At 43.2% G+C, this 21,466-nt stretch overlaps 1 protein-coding gene across 4 annotated transcripts in view; it reads left to right on the plus strand.

Annotated features, from left to right (window-relative positions):
- Nucleotides 1-21,466, plus strand: part of REPS2 (RALBP1 associated Eps domain containing 2) — a 213,469-nt gene that overhangs the window by 169,626 nt on the left and 22,377 nt on the right. For all 4 annotated transcript variants that reach the window (XM_049643519.1, XM_049643520.1, XM_049643523.1 and 1 more), the window contains 2 exons: nt 9,808-9,891; nt 11,110-11,255. In XM_049643519.1, coding sequence (XP_049499476.1) covers nt 9,808-9,891; nt 11,110-11,255 — 230 coding nt within the window. The remainder of the gene's footprint in view (nt 1-9,807; nt 9,892-11,109; nt 11,256-21,466) is intronic.

A 21,466-nucleotide genomic window follows, 5' to 3' on the forward strand; every position in this document is an offset into this window, starting at 1 on the left:
TGCAGGAAGAGCTATGTCAACCCAAAAGAGGACATTAATCACAATCTAACTATGAGCTATCACTAGTTAGAAGAGAAGTGGTTCACACACTCGATTACTAATACAGAACAGTAGAACTGGGAGTGGTATTCAAAATTTTAAGTGTGGTAAAATATCAAGTGAGGCTAGGGCTTTGAGGCACTTTGGAATTTTTATATGCTTTTTGTATTGTTTCCCGGACCTATTATGTCAGGGCTGGGGAACCAGCAAAAGGACTTTCTAAAGGCCTACTATCTAGACGCCTTTGAATTGTGATGGTGGTGCTGCCCGTTTAAGTAAGCATCTGTTTAGTATGGCAAGAGGTATGCATATGGCATCTTTTGTCACCCTTAGTCATTGGGAACCATGAATCTCAAGAGAACCCTGTCGTGTAGATCACCTTACCTATGTGGTCCGTGTTGTCAACTCTGCAGATCGCATTGTCATATATGGCTTTAGGAGTGTGATGAATAGGGAGTGAGGCTCAGACTTGACTCAGATTTCTGTTCTATTACTAGAAATTGGAAATAGAAGACCAAAACCCCAGGCGTAGTCAAGATATTTGTCCTTTAGACCAAAATAAAGCACCCATGGTCCTTTAGTTCTAACAGTAAGTCTGTTTTATGGCGTTGTCTGTAATCCAGTGGATTCCAAAAATTCCCAAGAGACTGTGCTATGTGACTGCTGTATCCAGGGACTAGTTGCCCATTCTGGTTATTGATTATCCACTTCTAGAGTAGTTGTCCCTGAGCTCCTCTGTCAGTGTTCATCTGGGTGTGTCCCTGGTGTTGGGTTGGCCAGCTCTAGGGGCCACCAGAGATGTTCAGTGTAAGCTGCCCGAGATGTCTGTGCTGAAGCAGCCATGAAATCTGTAAAGGCTTTTATTTTTAAAAACTTCTTCCCTTCACTATTGGTAGCAGCAACATCCAGTGGCACAAATTTGGATTGTGGGTAGCCTGCTCTATGGGATCTGTGTATAATCTAAACTGGAGTCAGCACTTTCTCAGTGTAAGTTTTCATCTTTTGGCAAGAGAGTAAGAGTCCTTTATGTTGAATTGGCTGCTATTTGCAGGTTGCGGAATCTTTGAGTGGGAAACCAATTGTATATTTACTCTTAATTATGATAGTAGCTGCCATTACTGAGCAGTTATTATGTTACTGTGCTTAGCACTCTAGATAGCTATTTTGCTTAATCTTACAAATGCTAGGAGTTAGGTGGATTATCCCCTAGTGCAGATGAAGAAACTGTGGCCCAGAGAGGTTAAGTGCATGCCCGGGGGGTTATATACCCAGCAAGTGCAAACCCTGGATCGATTCCAAAGCCTCTGCCCTGTAACCGATGTGCTCCATGGCTCCAGTTACTGTAGGATGAATTCTTGACTTGTCCAGTGGAACACAAAACAGTATTGAGTTCATTACTAGCTCATTCCACACATTGATCCGAGGACCTGCTGTGTGCTGCCACTCTGCTTAGGCACTGGGAGAAGGATAGTGAAGCAAAGCACAGATCCTGCCTTCCACATGTGTATGCATCAGCCCCATTTCTGTCTCTCATAGGTGGCTGGGGTCGTGGATTTTAGTAATCATTCTTGCAGAGAAATTCAGTTTTTTGGACCCTCTCTCTGAAACCGATTGTGGAATGACGGGGTTTGCTGTGGCCAGTGTGCTCCTGGCCACTGGTTCTGCATCTTCTATTTCTGGGTGTGACCATGTGGCTTTTCTAATGTGCCCTTACCTAGCAGAGATGGAGGTCCAGTGAAAGGTAGGCACCGAATGAATACCAGTGGGATGCTGGGGATTCCCTAGAGGCCATGGCACAATCGTCTGCTTATCTGCCTAGAACTTAGCTGCTGCCTTTGTGATTCCCAGTCTTGGAAGCTGCCTGGGTTCTTGGGGAATAAATGAAATTTGAGTTTCTTTTTCTAATCTGTCAGTAGCATGAATATTACAAAGCTTATAAAATAACTTCACCAATTACCCCACCTTAGCGACGAGTTCTGCAATTAGACTACTTTTTAAAAAGATTTGATTTATTTTCTCAGTTTTATTGAGAAGTAATATCACTGTGTAAGTTTAAGATGTATAGTGTGATGGTTTGATAAACATATATTGTGAAAGATTACCACAATAGGTTCAGCTAACATCCATCTTCTCATATAGATAAAATAAAAACAAAGAAGAAAAGAAAGGAAGAAGTTTTCTCCTTATGATGAGACCTCTTAGGATTTACTCTCTTAATAACTTCCTATACATCGTACAGCAGCATTAGCTGTGGTCACCATGCTGTGCAACACATCCCTCTTCTCTTAGAACTGGAAGTTGGTGCCTCTTGATCACCTTTCTCTAATTCCCTTTCTCCCCCTTCCCCCGATTTTGTTTTGTTGCAAATTTGACATTTATTTAAGATTTTATTATTTTAAAGTAATCTCTACACCCAACATGGGGTTCAAACTCATAACCCTGAGATCAAGAGTTGCATGTTCCACAAAGTGAGCCAGCCAGGCACCCTGCAAATTTGCAGTAAGTAAAAATCTTATTGCTGAAGATTTTGCCCACCTTTCATTATTTATTTATGAAATCATATGGCAGACAGCCCTATTTCCTTCATGGTAAATGGACAAGAAAACACTTTAGCCTAGTTCGTTTTTGAGGCAGCACCTGTGGCCTTTTTCACACTAGGACCTTGGAGACTTAGAAGAGTTTGGGCCATCGATGGTCCCCAGTTGGTCTGGGCTGGCTACATAAAAATTACCCAGGGAGCTTGTTAAAATAGAAGTTTCTGGGGTGCCTGGGTGGCTCAGTCAGTTAAGCGTCCGACTTCGGCTCAGGTCATGATCTCACAGTTCATGAGTTCGAGCCCCGCGTCGGGCTCTGTGCTGATGGCTCTGTGCTGATGGCTCAGAGCCTGGAGCCTGTTTCAGATTCTGTGTCTCCCTTTCTCTCTGCCCCTCCCCTGCTCATGCTCTGTCTCTCTCTGTCTCAAAAATAAATAAACATTAAAAAAATAATTAAAAAAAAAAAAGAAGTTTCTAATGCTCCACCCCTAGGAGATTCTAATTAGGGAAGTCTGGAGTAGTATCTAAAAGTCTGTAATTTATAAAAAATTCCCTAATAATTCTCCTGTGCAGCTACATTTGGGAACCACTGGACATAGAAGGTCTAGAACAAACAGAATTGAGTTGGGAAGAAATTTCTGGTGTGTTTGAAGATTCAGGTAATACTTACGTGCCTGGAGCCGGTTCCATATGGGCAAACTAATGCAGTTATGATGCAGAGGTAAATTGGAGCCGGATGATGGAGGGTCTTTTAACTGGCCGAGTGTCCCTAAGGCCTGTGGTGCTATGCCATAGACCTTACAGACCAATTGAAAGGCTTTTAGGAAAAAGTGTTTTGATGAGAGAAGGTGTTTCACAAAATTAGTTCCTCAGTGTGTGCGGGGTACACTGGACTGAGAAAAAACTGAAGGCTAGAAAAAGACCCAGTACAGTTTTTGCAGCGGCCCAGGTAGGAGGTGGAGTCAGCACGTGGACTCAGATGGGAGCTGTAGGACCTTCGCAATGCTAGCCTGCCCGGTCCAGGCAGGAATCTGGGACATGTTGTTTTAAGCTACTTTAAACAAACCGGTAATTTATCAGTGTTGTGTTCATCTGCTTTAGCTCTTATAAGGAGTGGTTTTGTTGTGTTTGTGTCCAGGAGCTTTTAAAGGAAGCCCAGTAAATTAATTCCTACAGAGAAGGAGTTGGCAGCAGCCAGAGCTGCTGTTGCGAGGAAGGCGGGAGGAAGGGAGAAATGAAGGTGGGCCTTTCCTGCCAGGCAGCAACCCCATCCTCACCCTGCCTCTACACTCTTGGGGAAACACCCCAGAGCTAGACCTGCTGACCACAACGAAGACGACCACAGCGGGGCAGAATGCCCCTCTCAAAGGATTAGGTGTGGAATGTGGCATTTGGCCTTGAGGTCAAATGGAATAGTTTTCCTTTGTTCTCTAAAACCCAACCTGTAGGTCATTTTTTCCCAAGGTGTGTTCCACAGAACGTTAGTTCCGCTGGATGTTAATAGGAGTTACATGAGAATAAGAAGTCGAAGCCCAATAAGTTTGGGAACTGCTGGGTTAAGTAAGCCAAAGCAGTGGCTTCCTTTACCTCATGGGATCTCAGAGTGTGTGTGATGTGCAGTGTGCTCTGTGAATTTCTAGGAGGGAGAGAGACTGTGCAGTGTTCCCTAAACTTTTTTGTAGATTCTTTTTCCTCTCTGCCAGGGGCTGACAGACTGGCCCACAGGCTAAATGTATCCCACCCACATGTTTTTGTAAAGTTTATTGGAACAGGGTCACACCCATTCATTGTGTTGTCTTTAGCTGCTTTAGCACTGGAGAGCAGAGTTGCACATTTGCATTGGAGACACAGAGACCAAATGGCCTGTACAACTGAAAATATTTATTACCTTGCTCCTTACAGAAAAACTTTTCCTATCCCTGTCCAGGCAACTGATAGAACTGGTGTTCCCTGGAACCCCTATTTGAGAGATACTGCCTTAAGATATAGGTGGGTTGTTCTAGCACTGCTTGTGATGAGTCTGCTTAATTTTATTCAGCTTTTATGCTGCCATCTATCTTTTCCTCGCTTTAAACTATTTTCTCTCAACCATTATCCACTGTTGAAGATCAAAATCTGGCTCCCATGTGTCATTGTTCTTTCCTTTGACTTATCACATTCCATCAGTCACCAAGGATGTATTCAATCTCAAGCTAAATAGCTCTCAAATCTGCCTATCCCCACTCCCACCAGATTGCTTTAAGTGACCGTCATCTCTTGTCTTGTTTTCATTTTTGGGCTTTTAAGTGAATTGCCCCAAGATGGGTTCCTTTTAATCCATTTTACTCACTGAATTCAGAGTAATCTTTCTAAAATGCAAATCTAGTCTCATCACTTCCCTACTTAAAATCTTTCCATGCCCCCTTCCACCTATGGCTCTCTGGATAAGCTCCAAATCCTCAACATGGATGTATCAGCCAAGATCTGGTGGGGAAAACAGAAACCATTCTAGGTATGTCACCCTGGAAGAGATTTCATTTAAGGAATTAGATACTTAAAGAATTAGATTGCTAGAGGAGCAAAGATGAGGCAAGGCCACCAGTCAGGTTGGCCAGAATTTTCTGAACCTTAAGACTTTGCAAGAACTAAAGGAAACAGCTGGAGATGCTCAGGCTGCCCGCAGCATCTAAGTAACGGTTTGTGGGGAAATGCCTGAGGCCACTACAAGATCTTCCGGCGGCTGAGCCCCATGCTTTTCTTTCCACCACTGCCAGAGGAGCAGTAACACAGCTTCTTTTCTTTCACCTTCTTGGTTTAACATGAGTGACTCTCAGAGTCAACAAGGAGCATTATTGAAAGGGGATTTTATAAATATTGTTCCCAGGCTTCTACCCCTGCAACATAGGGAAGACGACGCAAGTGGGGGAATGGTGCTGAGTAGCTACTAGACCATCTGGGACAGTGATCTCTAAGACCACGTGCGATCCACTGCACTGTTGTTCTCCAGCTGTAGTGCTCTCCTTCTTCTCTACTGTTCACCCTTATTCCGCCCTACTAGACTCCACATTTCAGACTTAAGAGAATGGGTGTTTTTGGAGCCTAAAACAGGTGACATTTATTGTCTCGTAGTTTCTGTGGGTTAGAGATTAAGGAGAAAGTAATCTGGTGGTTCTGGCTTATGGGGTCTCATTAGGCTGCAGTCAAGATGTCAGCCAGGACTGCAGTTAACTGAAGGCTCGACTGGGGCTGGAAGATCTACCTCTAAGATGGCTCTCCCACATGGCTGTCGGTGGGAGGCCTTAATTCCTTGCTACATGGGCCCCTTGTTAAGACTGCTTGAGTGTTCTCACAACATGGCGGCTGACTTTTTCCAGAACAAGTGATCTGAGAGAGAAACCAAGGAGGAGCACATCAGAAGGCTTTAACTCTCCTATTCTGGGAGCAGTTTGCCTGGTGTCTCAGGTCTAGTTCCCTAGAAGTAGAACATGAGTGTTATTTGGAAAGTGATACATGATGTATACAAAATAAATATCTGTGTAATTAAATAGCTAAACAAATGCTACTTCTGGTGGACAATGCTTAGCCTTCCTGGCCCTGTGTCCATTTCTGGGGGGCCAGCTGAGCAGGGTCTATACTGTCCTATCCGCCATAGGAATGGGCAAAGCCCCAGAACAGATCTCCATGTCCTGAGTGGCAGTACCTTCCAAGTGCACATGACTTAAACAGGCTTTTCATTGCAAGATGAGAAAGAAAATATATGTCTCATTTGTGGATAGGGCAGTATCGAAATTAAAATATGAGATATATATTTTTAAAAGGAACCTAAGCTTGAGTTTCAGCGAGCTCTTGGCGAAAAGTACATTTTCCTGCCTTGCCACATCCTGGCTGGGTACGTGTTACACAGTGAACCGTGAGGGAAGGACTGCCATTTGTACTAGTAATTGTAATCCAAATACTTGTCTCTTTTACAAGATTCAGGCGTTGGGTTTCAGTTCAGACCTTCAAAACTTTCAGACAAGGGCCTATTTTCCATATTGATAGAGTTGTTCCCTACTTTCTTCAATATGTGCAGGAAAAGGGGAGCTGCTGAGGTCCCCCTGTTTTCATGGGTTATCATTCTCTCCAAGTTGTTACCTTAGAAAAGTCTGAAGAAATAGCAACGAAATCTTCCAGGTTTGTTCTGCTTTCCAGCTGCTAAGCCTTACCCTATTTTCTTGAATGCAAGTGAAATTGTTTATTGTGAAGAGGGGCTTTTGTACCTCTAAATCCCATCTTTGTTTTTGTTTGTTTGTTTTTATCACAAAGCTTGTTTTCTTTCCTCGTCTCTTTTCCTGGGATAATTTCTGGCTCTGGCGAACCTCTGCCTTTCCAGGACTTTCTTGATCCCCGTGTTCCAGGCTCCTCACAAGATTTCACTCCCCTGAATGTTCAGTAGATGGACCCATTTAGAATCAGTCATGGAGTGGTGACGGGCCCTCTTGGTGTTCCTCCTAAGGAGATCGGTGGTTAGATTGTGCCCGACGTGACACCCAGGAGTGGTTTGTTCCCTGTGGTAGAGCTAGAAGACCTAGTCTTTGTATACAATTTCAGAAGGTAAACCCGTGAATGGAAAAAATTGTCAGACGCTTAAAACTGTTCTTTCATCCTTCCCAACTCCCACAACATTCCTGTTTTTAGAGATGTTTAAGAGAGTGTGGAGGCAGTGACAGTGACGTTCTACTCCTTTTGCTGTGCTCAGAATCCTTATTTTTGTTGAAAAGAGGGTTCGATTTATCATTTCCCTCAATGTTACTACAAGAGGGAGACTGCTCATCTCCCCAGGAAAGGGAGCATTAAGGCGAGCACTCCTTTGCCTGATAATGGAGGGGACCTGAGCAGTTGAAAGGTGAGGAGACTGGCCTCTGGCTCCTTTTCCCTGGAGGGACGTGCCAATGCGTACCTGCACTCCTGCAGGGGCTTGTGTGCGTTCGCTTGAGGCCAGGACATTCACGTTCCAAGCAATAGATCTGCGGGTGGAGGGCAAGAAGGGACCTCAGGTCCAAGTTGTGTTCTTCTGCACAGGTCACGGGAAGCCCTGCATTTGGGAGGTTATTGGGCCCTCACTCACCCCTTAATGAAGCTGACATCAGGCCTGCAGATGTTGAAGCAGGACATTATTTGTCAGAACCCAAGGAAGGCGGGTGAACGCTTGGAATCCCCGTGCTCCTGACAAGGAATGGCTCCCGGATGGCTTCACTCAGATGTTGCCTGGGTGTTTTAAACCCGGTATGGCTAAAAATGAGCTTGCCTTACACCTGCTTCTCTCACAGTTCCTGTCTTGGGGACAGGCCTCTGGTGTTCTCGTGGCATGCTAAGCTGGTGTTCTGGGTTCCGGAGCCTCCTTTCTTACCATCCCCGTGCATTGCCCCAGTAGCTGGCAGCACCCTGAGACTCAGGTCTCACCCAAGTCTTTGTTGACCCGCAAGGCCTGGGTGTGCCTGGAGCCCCCATACTTCCTCACCATAGTCTGGAATTCCACCGAAGCATGCTTGCCTAGTCGTTTCTGTGCCTTTTCCATTAGACTTCAAGCTCCTTGTAAGAAAGGTCTGGGTATCATTTGTCTTGAATACCAGCTCTAGCACAAGACTTGCCTGCAGTAGCTGTTCAATACTTATTTCTTGAATGACTTACCAGTCAGGCCCGAGAGTACCTGAGGCCGTATTGCATAGTCGTCACAAGCCCAGCATCGGAACCTGAGGCCTGGGTTCAGACTTGGCTGTTTGTGTGATCTTGGGTGAGTTCCTCAACTTCTTGATCATCAGTTTCTTCACTAATAAGATGGGGGGAATGACTACTTCCTAGGGCTGTGATGAGGAAATGCTTTCATCCCTGCGGAACACCCGGAGAACCGTGTGACACAGTGTTTGGTGTTTCAGATATCTATCGACAACAACAATACAGTTATCCTTGATGGAAAGGAGAAGGCTATAAGCAAAACTTGGAACGAGAAATCAGGCACCAAAAGCCTGCATAGTGGGTTTGAAAGAGGTGCAGAGGTGGTTGGGAACCGAGGTTTCTGGCTAGGGCCGTGCAAATGTGGGAGCGGATGGGATTACTCTGGGAAAGAATGAATGGCAGTGGGAGGTATAGGGTGGGAGAACCAAAGACGGAGACTTGAGAAATCCTACAGGTGAGGGATGAGAGGAATCAAAACAGGAAAGAAAGATAATGATGATCCGTAGGACTTTGCGGTTCTTCAAATGCCAGGGATGGGAGTTTTAAAAAGATAGTCAAGGGTGCTGTGTTGGACAGAAGGCCTGTGACAAAACTGGAAGAGGCAGGAAGAATCTGATAAATGGGGAAGTATTGGTGCCCTTGTCTGTTTCAGTGGACGCAGAGGAAGGAAGAAGCCATGCAAGAGGTTGCAGAAGGCCGGGTTAGGGACAGACTGGACACACTAAGGCTGATGGTTGTGCTGCAGCGTGTGTTCCTGTAATGCATTTTAATTTGTGGGTAGAGGACTGTTGTCACTATCACGAAGTCCCGTTAGTTCGTTTACATGGAGGGTTTTTCTCAGCACGTTAACACTTTGCATTGCCGGCTAATAGCAGCTGAATGTAGCAAGCCTCCTGGAGATGGGGGCGCAGCAGTGGTGCCTCGTCTTCCTGTGCTCTGCTGCTTGGCTCTCTGGCACCTGCTGTGCCTTGACGGGCTTTGGGAGCATTACTTGCCAATCTTGGTGCATTTATTCATTGATTCCATACCACTCCGTGGCCTCAACCCTTCTGTTGACTCCTTTCATCATGCTCTCCCATCCCTACCTTTTTAAAGGTAAAGAGTCCTATCTGGTTTTCTTAGGAATTTAATACATTTAAAAAATATTTTTAAAGTGTTTTTTTTTATTATTATTATGGTTATTGTTTTTGTTAGTGCTTGGGTTAAAATTTTGACTCCTTTCCCAGTGCCTTTTTTTTTCTGATAATCCTAATTTTTTTTGTTTGCACTTATAAGGCATTAGTGTTTTGCAATATGTATGTCCAGTTACAGACATAACCGTGACTTCTTTTCTTAAGATTGAACAATGCTGGAAGGGAGCATGGGAGGGAATGACAGGGTGTAGGGAACTTTTTCTCAAGGATCTGAAGACCTGACCATGCTTGGCTGTAAGTTGGTCTAAATCAACTTCCACTTAGCGACTTTTTCTAAGTTTTCTTCATTATATATTTAGGTGGTTATGTTTCTGCATTTTTATCTTCTGTGTGATATTTTGCTACAGTCTGAGCAAGCGCCTGAGGCTGAACTACACCCCCAGCTGAACAGAGCCCCCTCCCAAGCTGCAGAGAGCAGTCCAGCAAAGAAGGTAAGTAAGGCCAAGGGGAAGGTGCTACTGTCATGGCATTATGAGCCGCACCCCCCCCCCCTTGTCTTTGTTTGCAAATCTCTTTCATGGTTTTTGTGTCCTGAGGTGAATGTTAATGATTCGGGTTTCCTAGGATGTGGGTTCTTTGTGAAGATTAGGGTGCTGATGATTCTTGGGCCTGACCTTGATGCCACTGACAGTTTGCACTTCCCTCTTCAACACCCCAGTTAAATCTGGCGGCCTTGCTTTTGGCAAGTTCAGGCGGTATGGTGGGGAGGGCCAGGTGCCTTTAGCAGAACCCTGCGTGCTGCTGAGCCTCTGGGAGTGCCTCTGGGGGAGGGCAGTCTGCTCTTTGTGTGCCATGGTGCCCTCTTGAGTCCTGGTGTCTTCACTTTAGCCTCACCCCCCTCCTCCATGTCTCTGAGTCCCAGGTCATTTTGCTCAGTAGGCATCACTCACTCGTTGTGTTCTCTGTTCACCTCATCCTCTTCTTACTGGTCCCATTTTTCTCAGACCCTTCTCTGGTCAGAACACTGGCCTTGGGCTCAGGAGCATGGGTGAGGAGGGGCCTCCCAGGAAGCAGGCTGGCTGTCTCCTCCCAGAAGACATTGTGGCTCTTGCTGGGGCACCTGGGTGGCTGAGTCGGTTAAGCATCGACTTCAGCTCAGGTCATGATCTCACGGTTCGCTGGTTCGAGCCCCGCATTGGGCTCTGTGCTGAGAGCCTGGATCCTGCTTCTGATTCTGTGTCTCCCTCTAGCTCTCTGCCCCTCCCCCACTTGTGCTCTGTCTCTGTCTCTCAAAAAAATGAATAAACATTAAAAAATTTAGAAGACGACATTGTGGACCTTGAGCTTGACTTCACGTAGGAATTGGGAATGGAAGAATGAGGAGCAGATGACTGAGACCATCACAAACTTCAAAACGTCTAACATATTCCCAAAGCCCCAAAGTGAGGCAAGAGTGAGCTTTGTCTTCAGTTAGAAAAGGCCTCGTGGTGTGAGATGCACACAGCGTTCAGAAAAGGAGGAGAGGGAGGGTGGAACCTGATGCCTGTGTCCCTCCAGTTCTTGCCAAGCCACGAATTTGCCTTTTATCCTCGGGTGTGGAGTTGGAACAGAGCACACGCCTGACCTAGAGGAACATGGGGCTTTGGCATAATGGGGGAGCATTTCGGTTTTTAACTTTTGGGTTTTATTGTTTTGTATTTAATCCGCAGGACATACCGTATTCTCAGCCTCCATCAAAGCCCATCCGAAGGAAATTCCGACCTGAAAACCCAGCTACAGAAAACCAAGACACTTCTACCACTGTTGGCGGGCCAGCATCGGCAGCGACTGTGAAACCCCACGCGGCAGTCCAAAAGTAAGTCCATCAGATCAGTAAGGTCGGAGACTACCTTTTAAATCTTCACGCATGTGTAAATGTAAATATGTTTACATTTATATTCATGGCCATAGAAGAGTGTGATTTTATGGTTGTATTTCGTCTTAGTCATCTCTGTGGTACTGTTACAACCTGCTAGTCCCCTAGAAAGAGACCACCACCCCAAGGGGCGAGCGAGTACAAAGCTGTAGCATTTTGGTTTGATTCCTTCCTTCCCTCCTCTTTGTCTCCTTCCCACCCCTCTTCTTATGGGGGCCCACGTTTTCCGAGGAGGAAGACAGTGATAGAGATGCCAGTCTTCCCTCTTGACCTGTCTTCTGTTGCCCCAGGGCGAATGGTTAGCTTCATGACCCTTAGACCCAGCTTTCAGTAGATGTGGCTTGTGATTTCTTCTCAGTCCCCATGAAAATTGCCTGTTTTCACTCATCTCGGCACAGAATGGTTGCATGTGGAGCATCCAAAATGCCCATGTGACTGGCTGTAACAGACATTGGAGGGAGGGGGGCACACCTGTGGACATGGCCGGGAGCCGAGAGAACAGTGCTCTTGGACAAACCATTTTTCTCCAGAAGGCTTTGGCTTTAAGGAAGGCTGTCACTTGCCTCAGTTTCCCACTAGTGAAATCGAGCGAGGTGTTGAGGGCAGAAACCTGCTGCTGTGCATGACTTTGCAAGTGAGCTGGACTGGTCACTAATGTCAGTGCTCAAGATGTGCCCTGACACTGCTCTTGAGGCCTCGCAGAGCCCAGGGGCTGCTGTGGGCTTCTCCCATTTCCACTGTTGTGGAAGGAGAAGCAACAGACTCTGGGGGTGCAACTTGCCTTTGGAGCCCAAACCCCGTTCTGAATTTGTGTGGCACTATTCTTCACAGGATGGTGTCTGTATCTGTTTTTCCAAATGGATCATTTCCTAACGGTGTCAGTGCATAAAGGAAGTGTGTTTTGTCCTTACTGGCCGCTGACAGCCTCGACCATCTTCCTGTCACCCTCAGGCCTAGGGGACGGATCCCCGTCAGGGACAGAGATGGCTAAACTCGCTTCCGAGTGCTCCCCCAGCTTTCCGCTTTAGTCTCTGTTTCACATTCCCGCCGGTCAGGGGTGGCCGCGGCATCTTCCAGAGCGCACAGACGGTGGCTGGTAGGGCTCTCACGCAGAGATCTTTTTCATTTTTTTTCCTTCGTCTGTTTTTTTAAACAGCTTTATTGAGGTATAATTCACATAGCATACAATTCACCCTTTTCCATGTACAGTTCGGTGGTGTTCAGTATATCCACAGAGTTGTGCAGCTGTTGCCGCAATCTAATTTTAGAACATTTTCATTGCCCCCAAAAGAAATTCCATTCCCGTTAGCAGTCACTTTCCATTCCCCATCCTGCGTCCCAGGCAACCACTAATCTACTTTCTTTTTTTTTTTTTTTTTATAAATTTGCCTGTTCTGGCCATGTCATGTAAATGGAATCATGCAACATGTGGTCTTTTGTGGCTGGCTTTTTTCCCAGTTACCATTGCGTGTCCAAGGTTTATCTGTGTTGTGGCACAAATGGGTACTTCTTTTTTTATTGCTCAGTAATGTTCCGTTACATGGATAGACCCCGTTGTATTTATCCATTTCTCACTTGATGGACATGTGGGTTGTTGCCACTTTGAAGCTAGAAAGAACATCACTGGTACACTCTTTGTGTACAAGTTTTTGTGTGGTCTTACGTTTTCATTTGTCTGCAGTATGTACTTAGGAGTGGAATTTCTGGGTCATATGGCAGCTCTCTATTTAGTATTTTGAGGACCTGCCAAACTGTTTTCCACTGTGACTGCAGCATTTTACAGTTTGGCGGGTAACAAACGAGAGTTCCAGTTTCTCCAGTTTCTTCCAACACTTGTTGTTATCTGTTTTTTTTTTTTTTAATTTTTACAACCATCGTAGTGGGTGTGAAGGGGTATCTTATTGTGCTTTTGATTTGCATTTCCCTCTTGCCTAATGAGGTTGAACATCTTTTCATATATTTATTGGCCATTTGTGTATCTTCTTCAGTGAAATGTCTACTCAGATCCTTTGCCCTTTTTTGCTCAGATTTTTTTTTTTTATTCTGAGTAATGGGTTCTTGGCCTATTCTGGATACAAGTCCCTTGTCAGATGTATGACTTGCAAGTATTCTTTCCCATTCTGTAGGTTGTCTTTTCACTTTCTTCAAGGTGTCCTTTGCAGTGCAAAAGTTTGTAATATTGATGACGTCCAGTTTATCTATTTTTCTTCCTTTTGTTACTTGTGCTTTTAGTGTCATAGCTAGGAGCCATTGCCTAACCCAAGTTCATAAAGATTTTTTCCTGTGTTTGCTTCTACAGATTTTGTAGTTTTAGCTCTTACATCGAAATCCATGGTTAATTTTGAGTTCATGTTTGTGTATAGTGTGAGGAAGGGCCCCAGCTTCATTCTTTTGCATGTGGATATCCTGTTGTTCCCGTACCATTTGTTGAAAGGAGATCCTTTTTTCTTTTATCTACCTGTTTAGGGACTGTCCCTCATTGTGATACTCTCTCACTAGTTAGATGACACATGTGGTGTCAGGCTGAGAGAGTCTCCTGGCCACCAGCAACACAAATAGTGCTGTAAATGGCAGGGATGAATTTCATACAGCTTGTTTTAGTTCCTAGACCAGTTTATTTTGGAGTGATAAGAAGCAACTTAGCATTCATAATTTATTTTATTTTTATGAAAAAAATTGTTTTAATTTATTTATTTTGAGAGAGAACGAGCAGAGGAGGAGCAGAGAGAGTCCCAAGCAGGTTCCTCACTGTCCACACAGAGCCCAACGCACTCACAATGCACACAGCCAATGAACTCATGAACCACAAGATCATGACCTGAGCTGAAACCAAGAGTCAGACACTTAACCGACTGAGCCACCCAAGCACCCCAGCATTCATAATTTTTTAAGCCCTGGAGAGAGAGACAGCCAGAAACATGATGTATAGTTCTTATTCACCCATGGTTTTTTGGGGAAAGAATTAAATTCTCATGCGCTTAGACATCTCTTGTCTGTAGGAAATTAATCTCTCTCATGCATCTGGAGTGGTCTTTACTATGTATTGTTTGGGGAAAAATGAGAAGAGAGTCACAAATCATTTTCTTAATTACCTAACAGAACCCTGGTTAAGAAAGGCTAAAAAAAAAAAAAAAGACTAGTTGGAAAGTGGTCATCAGCTCTTTGGGAAATCAACATCAGCACTGACCTATTGTAAGAAACAAATTCTTCTTCAGATATCATCGTCTACTCCATTTAGGGCAAAAGAAAAATAAAATATTGTCTCCACGCAAGCTGCTGAGTCCAGGTTATAACTAATAAACACCTCTTGTATTGTGTCATCATTAATGAGCTGCTCCTAAGGACAAAAATGGGTTTTTTAAAGAAATACTTTGGTTTACTTGGTTTTGCCTCACATCTCGCCTATCTAGTAAAGATGAACTTTGGGAAAATAGAATTTTTTGAACAGTTTGGAGAGAGAGGATGTTGTGTAACAGTACTATGACTGAAACTGTGCCAGTGGCCACAGCATCCTGGACCACCCCAGGGCATACCCAGAAGCCAGTGTGGCAGTGTCTGCTTGCCTGCATGACACTCTCAATGTGGTTGGGATTCTGTTTTTCTTCCTGCTTCATATTTGGCAGCACTGGAATGTCTGTGGGGCTGATGAGTGTCATCCCTAATGAAATCTACCATTTCCAAGTAGAGAAAAGGCAATACAACTTCATTTCTTAGAAGCTGTACTCATAATTCCTTGGGAGAAATCAGGGCTCAGGTTGGAGGCCAAGAAGATTTTTCTCATCACGAGACCCTAGTTTATATTCTTTCAAATATTGATTCAGCTGTTTGATTGAAACCCAGGTAACAGCCACTCAGCTAACGTAGAAATTGCCTTCTTTCCTGTGTAAAAATCTGAGATGGTGAGTAGTCAAAGCATAGAGTAGCTCTGCCCAGGAACCCAGGTGCCTTCCTGTGTTCTTGTTCTAGATCCCCATGGGGGTTCCCTTTATCCCTGTGGTTGCAGATGGCTCACTAGCATGTTCATATTCTGGGCCCCAGAGAGGAGAAAGGAAAAATGGAGAGAAAAGAGATTACTTTTAAGGACATGACTCAGAAGTGGCACACATCACTTCTCTCTGATCCCTTTGGCCCAGAGTTAGACATATAGCCTTACCTACCTGCAGTAGAGACAGGGAAATAGAGTTTTTTGGTTGGATGGCGTGTACCTCATTCAACTGCAGATGATAGGCTGGCTACTGCAAACAAGAGGGCACAGGAATAGGTTTTGGAGGATAGTCGGCCGCAAAACCTTGAGTGGACAGTGCCTCACAGTGCTGCAGTTCTTAATTGATAGATAGCATGACACACAGTAGAACCAGACAAAGTAAATGTCTGCTTAACTGTTACTCCTTCATTTTCCTCCGTGGAAACCAGGCCAGTTAGAGCCTGGCCTGGAACAGTGAGTGAAAATATTACAAGAACCTGAAGAGACAAACTGCAGAAGCAACTCTTAAGAGGATGGGGCAAGTTAAATGCTTTGCTGACCTCTTCATAGGTATTCTGGGCTTGATCCTATCTTGGTGTTATTTAGGCCTCCTTTGTAGCAAATGATAAATAGCAACTTGAGGTAGCAAAACCATTCTCTTTATTATAAGGATATAGGGGTGACTCATAGAAATCCGCGGCAGGATTAGGAGTGGGTTGGAAGAGAAGATTGCAAACCCTTTGGGGTGCCTTCTCATTCCTTTCAATTTTCTTAGGGTGTTTTTGACATTTTTATCTGTGAAGACTCCTCAAGCACCTACAACTCCAGAGATTACTTTCTCTCTGTGCTGGGCCCAGGCTGAACTGAACTATTAGCTATAACCCAGATCCTTTGGAGGGAGAATTTGGTCAGCTCAGCATGGGCCAGCATCCACTCAAGGGTCAAAATAGAGGTGAAGGTTTTCTTAAGACAAATATGACTGCCTGCCAGGGGCCCATCCCAGTGGAGGAGGTGGGAGGAGATGGAGACAGTTCCCAAAGAAGGAGGAAACTGTTAGGAACTGAGCACACATAATGTGGTAGTTTAAGGAGGGACATCAAGTTCTGATCAACATCTTTTTTTAAACTTTTTATTTTGAAATAATTACAGATTCACAAGAAATTACAAAAACTGTACAGAGCAGTCCTGTGTATCTTTCTTTTTTAATCTATTTTCTTCTTTTTTAATGTTTTATTTTTGAGAGAGAGAGCAAGACAGAGCGAACGCACGTGCAAGTAGGTGAGGGGCAGAGAGAGGGGGACACAGGATCCGAAGTAGGCTCTGTGCTGACAGCAGCAAGCCCGATGCGGGGCTCAAACTCTCAAACCACGAGATCATGACCTGAGCCAAGCTCAGATGCTTAACCGACTGAGCCATCCAGGTGCCCCAGTCCTGTGTTCTTTCGCCTAGTTTCTCCTAATGGATAACATTTTACCCAACTGTAGTATAATATCAAAACCAGGAAACTGGCATTGGGGCAATGTATGTGTAGTTCTGTGTCATTTAATCCCATGTGTAGAGTCTTGTAACCACCACTGTAATCAAGGTACAGAAGTCAGACCTACCCCGTCCTCCTCACCATTCCTTACCCCTGGCAACGACTGATCTATTTCCCCTATCTATAGTTTTGTCATTTTGAGAATATTATATAAATAGAATCGCACAGCATGTGACCTTGTGAGTTTGGCTTTTTTTCACTTGGCACAGTCCCTTGACATCCAAGTTATGTATCTCAGTCCACACTGCTAAGCTGTATTCTGTGGTATGGATGTACTACAGTCTGTTGAGCCATTTGCCTGGCGAGAGACGTTTTGGTTGTGTCTAGTTGTTCAGAATTGTAAATAAAGCTACTATGAGCATCTTGTGTACAGGTTCTCATGTGTACATAACTTTTGATTTCTCTGGTATAAATGTCCAAGAATGTGACTGCTGGGTTGTGTGTTGAGTATATGTTTAGTTTTTAAAGAACCTGCCACGCTGTTTTCCAAAATGGCTCTACCATTTTACATTTCCACCGGCAATGTATGGCAGGTGCAGTGTGTCCACATCCTCACCAGCATTTGGTATTGTCACTATTTTTTTTCACTTTAGCTGTTCAAATAGGTGTGTAGTTCTATCCTATTGTGGTCTTAATTTGCATTTCCCTAATGGCTAGTGATGTTGAGCGTCTTTTCATGTGTGTATTTGCCATCATATATCCTCTTTGGTAACGTCTCTTGAAGTCCTTTGCCCCTTTTCTAATTGAATTGTTTTTTGTTGTTGAGATTTGAGAGTTCCTTATGTGTTTTAAATACATATATATGGTCAGATACGTGTTTTGAATATATTTTCTCTCAGTCTGTAGCTTGTCACTTCATCCTCTTTAACAGTCTTTTGTAGTGTGAAAGCTCTTAAAATTTCGAAGAAGTCCAGCTTATTGATTTTTTTTTTCTTGTATGGATCGTGCTTTTTTTGTCGCATCTAAAACTCTTCACCAAGCCCTAGGTCCTAAAGATTTTCTCGTGTGTTTTCTTCTAAAAGTTTTGCAATTTTACACTTTATATTTAACTTGCTGGATCCATTAGGTCAGGGTTCTTTTCCTTTTTTTTTTTTTTTGGCTTGTGGATGTTGAACTGCTTCAGCACTGTTGGTTGAAAAGACTTGCTCCATTGACTTACATTTGCACATCTGTCAAAACTAAGTTGTACCAATGTGAATCTGTTTCTGGGTTCTCTGTTCTGTTTGGCTGATCTGTGTGTCTTTCCTCTTGTCAATACCACACAGTACTGATTCCTGTCTTCATTACTTATTTACTTGATTACTATAGCTCGATAATAAAATGTCTATTTCTCCCACTTTATTAGGATTTTTTAGAATTGTTTTAGCTATTCTGATTCCTCTGACCTTCCATGTAAGTTTTAGAGTAATTTTGTATTGATCTACAAAAATCTTGCTGAGATTTCAGTAGGAATTGTGGTAACCTTTGTATCAACCCGGGGAGAAGTTGATATCTTTACTATGTTGAGTCATCCAATCCATGAACATGATAAATATTTCTCTATTTATTTTGATTCTTATTTTTCATTAGTGTTGCATAGTTTTCAGCATGTAAATCTTTTTTTTTTTTTTTACCATTTTATTTATTTAATTTACATCCAAGTTAGCAAATAGACCCATAATGATTTCAGGAGTATATTTCTTAATGCCCCTTACCCATTTTAGCCCATCCCCCCTCCCACAACCCCTCCAATAACCCTCTGTTTGTTCTCCATGTTTGGTTGGACATAAGAGTCTCTTAGGTTTTGTCCCCCTCCCTGTTTTTATATGATTTTTGCTTCCCTTCCCTTATGTTCATCTGTTTTGTATCTTGAAGTTCTCATATGAGTGAAGTCCTATGATATTTGTCTTTCTCTGACCAATTTTGCTTAGCAATAATACCCTCTAGTTCCATCCACATAGTTGCGAATGGCAAGATCCATGCTCCTGGATAGGAAGAACAAATATTATTAAAATGTTAATACTACCCAAAGCAATCTACATATTCAATGCAATACTTATCAAAATAACACCAGCATTCTTCACAGAGCTAGAACAAACAATCCTAAAATCTGTATGGAACCAGAAAAGACCCAGAATAGCCAAAGCAATCTTGAAAAAGAAAACCAAAGGAGGAGACATCACAATCCCGGACTTCAAGCTGTATTCCAAAGCTGTAGTCATCAAGACAGTATGGTGATGGCACAAAAACAGATACTCAGATCAATGGAACAGAATAGAGAACCCAGAAATGGACCCACAAACATATGGCCAACTAGACTTTGACAAAGCAGGAAAGAATATCCAGTGGAATAAAGTCAGTATGTAAATCTTGTATCTGTTTTGATATATCTAAGAATTTCTGTTTGAATCTTTGTAAGTGATACTGTATTTTTCCCCAAGTATTCATTGTTACTGTATCAAAACTCTATTGATTTTTGTATGTTAATCTTCTGTCCTCCAAACACACTTCTATTCTTGCTGAAATAATAGTTCTGAGAATTTTTTTTTATAGATTCCGTGGAATTTTCTATATAGGTCATCATGTCATCGGCAGATAGTGACAGTTTCATTCTTTCCAATATGTGTGCCTTTTATTTCTTTTTCTTGAATTATTGTGCTAGCTAGGACTTCTAGCACTGTGTTGAAAATAATAATGAGAGTAGAAATCCTTGCTTTGTTCTTCATCTTAGGGGGAAAGCATTCAGTTTTTTATTATGTATGATGTTAGCTGTGGCTTTTTTGGTAGAAATTCTTCATCAAGTTGAGCAGTTTGGCCTCTATTCACAGTTTTCTGAGAGTTTTTATCCTGAAATGGGTATTGAGTTTTAACCGGTGCTTTTTCTATATCGGTTGATACAATCATGTGAGTTTTTTCTTTCAACTGTCAGGATGGTGGATTATACTGATTGACTTTTGAATATTAAATCAGTCTTGCATCTCTGGAATAAAACTCTCTTGGTCATGATGTATAGTATTTAAATATATTGATAAATTCAATTTGTTAATATTTTATTAAAAGATTTTGCATCTATCTCCAGGAGAGATACTTTGCCTAATTTATGTCTTGCTAGGCTGCCCCCTTCCAAGTCATTTCACTAGAGAGAGCAGCATTTGGGCTTGGTGGAAGGTGCTTTTTTATGTCTGCCCTTATTGGCATTTATGGATTTCTGACTTCTCCACTATCTAGTCTGGAATATATGAAGCAAAAAAGAAAACTCAGGAAATTCACTGCTATGTATTTCCCTGGGTACCAAGTTCCCTAGCTGGTTTGCCGCCTTCACTTTTTGGAGTAATCTTTTTTTTTTTTTTTAAGTTTATTTATTTTGAGGGAGAGGGGGGGGGGGGGGGGAGGGGAGAGGGAGGAGTAGAAAGAGAGGGAGAGAGAAGGAGGGGCAGAGGGAGAGGGAGAGAGAGAGAATCCCAAGTAGGCTCTGCGTGGTCAGTGCAGAGCCCAACGTGGGGTTCAATCTGACAACTGTGAGATCATGACCTGAGCCAAAATCAAGAGTCAGACGCTTAACTGACTGAGCCACCCAGGTGCCCCTTTTTCAAGTAATCTTATGTTTGTTTTATATATCATGTCCAGGATTTTAACTGTACTTGGTGGGTAGAGAGAAGTGTTTCTACTCTATGTTGTCCTGAAACCGGAAGGTCAATCCTTATCTTTCTAAACGTAGATTTTAAAGCCTCTTCCATGCCTATTTATGGATGGAAAAAAATTCATCTTTAAACTTGTTGGGGAAGGGAGTATGCCTTCTGCAGATTGTAGCAGAGTGGGTACCATAGTGTACATTCTTAGTGAATATTAATCAGATCTCCACAGTGGTCACTGTCTCCACAGCCAGCAACTCTGGCTGAGTTGCTCTCACCTAGAATCCACCTCTCACTGATTACAAATATGTCTGGGTTTTTTTTTTTCCTCTGAGAATTCAGTATTTTTTGCTGTGGGATATAGGGCTATAGGTTATGCAGTCACATTGATTTATCATCCCAACTGTAGACAGCTTTGAAAGAGAAAGAGGGTTCTAAGAATAATTAGGGCCAGACAAGCAGTGTAAGCAGAGACTGTAATGGGCAGAGTGGAACATGTGGTCACCCTAGTTATACCTGCTCTGTGAATTTACTATTGACTTAATTTGGGGATACTGGTATTAAAACATTTCTGTTTTTCTCAGTGCCACAGATGTGTGCTGGTGAATGCACACATGTGAGCATACTCACATACACTCAAGCGTTTATGCCTAACAATGAAGAAATGAAGGAGAGTTATACAGGCTGGCTAAGTTAATGTAGGATTTTTGCTAAAGAGAATGTTCTTCTATTCATTTCCTTCAGACTTGTCCACAGGGGCCACCTGCAGGTCTTTTAAATGCCATTAATGCTTACACAAAAAGGGCATTCTAGTTAATGTGGTTTGTCAGGAAGAAATACTTATTAAATTGTCTGGGAATAAATGGAATGCGAGGTTTGAAAAGGTCCAATTCACAGCTTTTCTTCAAGTTATAAAATGGGAATTACTTCAGGTGTAAATAATTGATCCCGACAAATTTGTTTCATTTGGTGTGCACCTGCCTGCTGCCTGTCTGTGAATGTATGATTTTATTTTTGGAGCCCTGTGACATTGGTCCCT

Source organism: Panthera uncia, chromosome X (genome assembly GCF_023721935.1).
Source record: "Panthera uncia isolate 11264 chromosome X, Puncia_PCG_1.0, whole genome shotgun sequence".
Classification (NCBI taxonomy): domain Eukaryota; kingdom Metazoa; phylum Chordata; class Mammalia; order Carnivora; family Felidae; genus Panthera; species Panthera uncia.